Source organism: Pteropus alecto, unplaced genomic scaffold, assembly GCF_000325575.1.
Source record: "Pteropus alecto unplaced genomic scaffold, ASM32557v1 scaffold398, whole genome shotgun sequence".
In the NCBI taxonomy this organism is placed as follows: Eukaryota; Metazoa; Chordata; class Mammalia; order Chiroptera; family Pteropodidae; genus Pteropus; species Pteropus alecto.
This window is the reverse complement of record NW_006442497.1, coordinates 5,827,256-5,833,701: the sequence shown is the minus strand read 5'-3', so window position 1 is coordinate 5,833,701 and position 6,446 is coordinate 5,827,256. Positions and strand designations below refer to the sequence as shown.

At 38.6% G+C, this 6,446-nt stretch overlaps 1 protein-coding gene across 1 annotated transcript in view; it reads left to right on the top strand.

Moving 5' to 3' along the window:
- Positions 1-6,446, top strand: part of MYH2 (myosin heavy chain 2) — a 22,420-nt gene that overhangs the window by 12,411 nt on the left and 3,563 nt on the right. Inside the window, 12 exon segments of the mRNA XM_025040084.1 lie at positions 1,423-1,665; positions 1,756-1,932; positions 2,015-2,160; positions 2,244-2,334; positions 2,420-2,809; positions 3,461-3,587; positions 4,280-4,398; positions 4,541-4,737; positions 5,433-5,616; positions 5,694-5,859; positions 5,959-6,083; positions 6,249-6,444. Coding sequence (XP_024895852.1) covers positions 1,423-1,665; positions 1,756-1,932; positions 2,015-2,160; positions 2,244-2,334; positions 2,420-2,809; positions 3,461-3,587; positions 4,280-4,398; positions 4,541-4,737; positions 5,433-5,616; positions 5,694-5,859; positions 5,959-6,083; positions 6,249-6,444 — 2,161 coding nt within the window.

Genomic DNA, 6,446 nt, shown 5'->3' with positions numbered 1-6,446 from the left:
ATCAATTTCTTCTTCATCTCCTGTTCACCACCAACCCTCTTAATTGGAAACATAGCAGTTGCCAGAAAATTCTTTAAGATTTTTATTAAAATGTAGCTGACATACAATACTGTATTAGTTTCAGATATACACCAAGTTACTCAACATTTATATACCTAAAGAAGTGATCACCATGATAAGTCCAGCAATCATCTGACACCGTATAATGCTGTCACAATATAATTGACTATATTCCCTATGCTGTATACCATATCCCCATGACTTATTTGTTTTATACATAGAAATTTGCACCTCTTATTCTCCTTCATCTTCCTCTCTCTTTTAAATTTTTTCAGTAACACCTGACAATCAATAGTATTTTATATTAGTTTCAGGTGTATAGCATAGTAGTTAGACATTTATATAATTTATCCAGTGTTCCACCCGGGAAGTCTAGTACCCACCTGACACCATACATAGTTATTATACTATTATTGACTATATTTCCTATGATTTATTTTACATCTCCATGACTATTTTGTAACTACTAATTTGTAGCCAGGAATTTCTCGATTACCTTATGCCTCAACTTGAATTTAGAGCATCATAACCAGGATTGTCTTCTAGTACTACGAAGAGAACTAGTGCAGTGGCAGCTACAACCTGAATTTTTCCTGTTAGAATGCCTTTTCTCCTCCTACTCCTTTCCCTAATAAATTGATTTCTACAAAACCAAATCCTATGCATCTATCAAGGCCCAACTCAATTGCCATTTCGTTTGTGAAACCATCTTTGATATAACTTCTCTGCTGTCTTATGTCACTAATTTCTTTCTGAATTAATAGGAGTTTGGGGGAGGGGTGGGCTTTCTAATTTACAGTAGAATACAGTTGGCCCTCTGTATCCAGTGATTCCTCATCTGTGAATTCAACCAACCATGGATTGAAAAAATTTTTTAATATAATGTTATTGCTGACATGTACTATATAGATAGGCCTATGATGGTTGCATCTTTACTGAACAAGTACATTATTCTCTGAACAATATAGTATAACACCTATTTATTTGGCATTTACATTGTATGAGGTATTATAAATAATCTAGAGATGATTTAAAGTCTATGAGAGAATGTTCATAGGTTATGTGTAAATATTATGCCATTTTCTATAAGGGACTTGAGCATCCATGAATTTTGGTACTCATAGTGGGGAGAGCATGAACCAATCCCCCAAGGACACCAAAGTACAACTGTATACTTTTCTAAAGGAACAGGACAATATTTGATACATGTTGTTTTTCCCACAGTGTGCAGTATCCTGCATTGCACACAACAAATGGTTCATAAAAGTTTAAATCCAAAGAGCAAATGGCAGAGATTTACACTGTTATCATTGGAAATATTTAATTCTTTCTTTTCAATTTTGATTTTGTTTCCAACTCAAGGAAGCTGAAGGCTTGGCTGATGCAGAAGAGAGATGTGACCAGCTGATCAAAACCAAAATCCAGCTGGAGGCCAAAATCAAAGAGGTGACAGAGAGAGCTGAAGATGAGGAAGAAATCAATGCTGAGCTGACAGCCAAGAAGAGGAAACTGGAGGATGAATGTTCAGAACTAAAGAAAGACATTGATGACCTTGAGCTGACACTGGCCAAGGTTGAAAAGGAGAAACACGCCACAGAAAATAAGGTATGAATGATATTATGCTATACTATTTAGAGGTTCAAGCATCCAATAAACTGCTTTATAGTAGAAACAATCTCTTTCTTGAACTTCTAGGTGAAAAACCTCACAGAAGAGATGGCAGGCTTGGATGAAACCATAGCTAAGCTGACCAAGGAGAAGAAGGCCCTCCAAGAGGCCCACCAGCAGACCCTGGATGACCTGCAGGCAGAAGAGGACAAAGTAAACACCCTGACCAAAGCTAAAATCAAGCTAGAGCAGCAAGTGGATGATGTAAGTCTGGAATTATCAAGAAAATTATTTTCTTTGAAAAGAGGCTAAGCAATCCTTTTGACTCAACATTATTCATGTTTAGCTTGAAGGGTCCTTAGAACAAGAAAAGAAACTTCGCATGGACCTAGAAAGGGCTAAGAGGAAACTTGAAGGTGACCTCAAGTTGGCCCAAGAGTCCATAATGGACATTGAAAATGAAAAACAACAACTTGATGAAAAGCTCAAAAAGTAAGTATGAAAGAATTACTTATGAACTTGCTTCCAGTGATGGATATGGACTCAATTCTTATTCTTTGCTACTTTTCAAAAAGGAAAGAGTTTGAAATTAGCAATCTGCAAAGCAAGATTGAAGATGAACAAGCACTTGGCATTCAACTGCAAAAGAAAATTAAAGAGTTGCAAGTAAGTTCATATTGCCATTAATCTGTCTCAAACAGGTGCAGTTATGATGTAAAGAAGCTAAGTTTTTGCTTTTCACCACTCCCAGGCCCGCATTGAGGAGCTGGAGGAGGAAATCGAGGCAGAGCGGGCCTCTCGGTCCAAAGCAGAGAAGCAACGCTCTGACCTCTCTCGGGAACTGGAGGAGATCAGTGAGCGGCTGGAAGAAGCTGGTGGGGCAACTTCAGCCCAGATCGAGATGAACAAGAAGAGGGAGGCCGAGTTCCAGAAAATGCGCAGGGATCTGGAGGAGGCCACCCTGCAGCATGAAGCCACTGCGGCCACCCTGAGGAAGAAGCATGCAGACAGTGTGGCTGAGCTCGGGGAGCAGATAGACAACCTGCAGAGGGTCAAGCAGAAACTGGAGAAGGAGAAGAGTGAGATGAAGATGGAGATCGATGACCTCGCTAGTAACATGGAGACTGTCTCCAAAGCCAAGGTACTACAGAGCCTGGGAAATTGTTATTAACAATAGTCTTTTATGTAAACATCATAGTTGCACCGGGCACTTTACACACATTATGTCATTTGTTCTATGCAGTACTACAGAAGGTTGGTAAGGAAGGTATTAGTGTTTCTATTATTTCCACTTAACATGAAGAAATTGAAATTAAAAAAGTGAAGCACATTGGCCCTATCACATCATTAATAAAAAAAAGCACCAACTTTTGAACATAGGTCATCTGTGTTCTCTTGTTCTCTAATTTAAGAACACAGGTTTCCAATATTCTCAATTATCCAATAAGCAAAATGTCACTCTACATAAAGGCAATGAAGTATTTATGAATATGCTTTAGAAAATATACCATTTAATCTGATAAAATCTTAAATTTAGAACATAATCTTTAAATTTTTTATATTAATATTGAACAGAGCTTCATGATTAGCTTTTTAAAAATCTCAATGTATATTTTCAACTTAGGATAGCAATCAGAAAGTATAAAAAAAATCCTTATATATCATATTATAAATAAGACAATTTATTTCATATGTCAAAATAAATATTTTTTTCTGTTTTAGAGGAAATTGTAGCTTGAGCAAAATTATATTAAAATGTCTTCATTTACTCCTTTTACTTTTTCTCACACAGGGAAACCTAGAGAAAATGTGCCGTACACTAGAGGACCAAGTGAGTGAACTGAAATCGAAGGAAGAAGAGCAGCAGCGGCTGATCAATGACCTGACAACACAGAGGGGCCGCTTGCAGACTGAATCTGGTAACTCTGTCCTCTTCTATGGTGCCTAAGAGTGGAGATGATGTTGTTAAAAACAACTGATTTGGTGATGTGAAAGCCTAATAAAAGCAACTGAGAACATGAGTGATTCACTGAACAGCTCAGACCCTCAACCTACTTGCAAGGTCATTTGAGGACAATGTTGGAGATAAAGACTTCACTAGGACTGGATCAAACTCTACTTAAGACAGACCTTGAGTATTTGACCACACTGAGGGCATGCTTGGGGTTAGGAATCACTCCAGCATGGGTCCAGGGCTCCTGTTTTAGACCAAGCTTCTTTTGATCTATATCACAGTGAACAGTTCCTGAAAAGGGCCATGAATAACCCAGTCTCTTACAAGTCTCATGAAACTGGGACTATGTAGAATTAGACATTTTAGCTCCCTTCTTTGGCAGTTATCACCAAGATTTATATAATATCATATAACCCTGAAAGAATTAGTAATGGAGAGAACAGAAAGAATTTAAATTGAGTTTATTCATTCAAATTAATATGTAAGTTTCACCATAAAAGTCAGAAATTTGACATTAAGCATAAAGGTGTCAATAGATAATTCAATCATCTGAGCACTCAATGGTGGGAATGGTAAAAGTTAAAATTTATTTCTAATATGGGCTTGCAAATTTTTCTTCACTTTAAAAATACTGGTGCCATTTCTTTTGCCTATCAGGTGAATTTTCACGTCAGCTAGATGAAAAAGAAGCTCTGGTGTCTCAATTATCAAGGGGCAAACAAGCATTTACTCAACAGATCGAGGAATTAAAGAGGCAACTTGAAGAGGAGACAAAAGTAACTATTATTATAAGACTCATTTTTTTTCCCATGACCTGACCCTAAGTAGAGTCCATTATATCAACTTATTAATGTTTTTGAAACCTAATAATTAAACGTTTAAGTATTCAGTAAAATGAAAATGTAACTATTTACACAGGCCAAGAATGCCCTGGCCCACGCCCTGCAGTCTGCCCGCCATGACTGTGACCTGCTGCGGGAACAGTATGAGGAGGAGCAGGAAGGCAAAGCTGAGCTGCAGAGGGCGTTGTCCAAGGCCAACAGCGAGGTCGCCCAGTGGAGGACCAAATACGAGACAGACGCCATCCAGCGCACAGAGGAGCTGGAGGAGGCCAAGTATGTATGCAGAAAACTTTGCACATTGAATCAGAAAGATAAAATTTTTGATGATTCCATGAATTAACCCTCAAATGTTCATTAATTAGATCCTATTTGCTAGGCACTGTCAAACCATGAGAAGAAGACATGAATAAAGCAAACATGATCTCTGCCCTCCTTGCCTAGAATCTAGTTAAGGAAGCAAAGAATAACAAATAATTATAAGATAATTAGGCCTTAGTTGCTGTTCAAGCACACCAAGCTCATTGCTGCTTCAAGTTTTGCACTTGCTGGTTCTTCTGTCTGAAATACTTTCCCCTAAAACTCATCTAGCTCACTCTCTGTCTTCTTTTAATCTTGACTGAAATGTGGCCTCCTCGGAGAGGCCTTCCTGACTATCTAGAATAGTTGTCCACTCCTTACTCTATTTTATTTTCCTTCATTGCACTTTTATCAGCAATTTATTATTATTCATTTTCTCACTTGCTTATTGTTTATCACTCTCACTTGTTTGGAAGATTCATGAGATGGGGACCTTTTCCATCCTGTTCATTGCTATGTACTCAGGGTCTAGTTCATAAAAGAAGCTCATCAATATTTGTTGAATGAATGAATAAATATTTTATATGAAGTTTTCAATACTTTGAGTGTGGTAATAGTTTATAATTCTTGTTTTGGTTCACTTCTCTCTATTAATGTATATAATCTTCAAGGAAGAAGCTGGCCCAGCGTCTACAAGCTGCTGAAGAACATGTAGAAGCCGTGAATGCCAAATGTGCCTCCCTTGAAAAGACGAAGCAGCGGTTACAGAATGAGGTCGAGGACCTCATGCTTGATGTGGAGAGAACAAACGCTGCATGCGCAGCTCTGGACAAAAAGCAGAGGAACTTCGATAAGGTAGTTTCTGCAGCAGCCTCTGCTCTCCGTTATTTTCCTCTATCCTTTACAGCAGGTAACCACTCTTGATTTTTCAGATCCTAGCAGAATGGAAACAGAAGTATGAGGAAACCCATGCTGAGCTCGAGGCCTCCCAGAAGGAGTCCCGCTCTCTTGGCACTGAGTTGTTCAAGATGAAGAATGCCTACGAGGAATCCTTAGAGCAGCTAGAAACTTTCAAACGAGAGAACAAAAACTTGCAGCGTGAGTCCCTTTCACTTTCAGTAATATTCATGCCTTGAAGAAACCGTTCTCTTTTGTCCTCCATCTGACCAAATTTCTACCCGTCTTTTACTCAAACAGAGGAGATTTCTGACCTTACAGAGCAGATAGCAGAAGGAGGGAAACGTATCCATGAACTGGAAAAAATAAAGAAACAAGTGGAACAAGAAAAGTGTGAACTTCAGGCCGCTTTAGAGGAAGCAGAGGTACAAGTCAAATTGTGCATTATAAACAAATTCAAAAAAAAATCAGGCCCATCTACATAGATTAAATAAAAAGATAAACAGAACAATTTGTGGAAGGAAAGATATGCAGATAAACTTTCAAATGTTTCCATTTCCTGCTAATGCTACCCTCTTGGTGTCATTAAGGCATCTCTTGAACATGAAGAGGGAAAGATCCTGCGCATCCAGCTGGAGCTGAACCAAGTCAAGTCTGAAATTGACAGGAAAATTGCTGAAAAGGATGAGGAAATTGACCAGTTGAAGAGAAACCACGTTAGAGTCGTGGAGTCGATGCAGACCATGCTGGACGCTGAGATCAGGCGCCGGAATGATGCCATAAGGCTC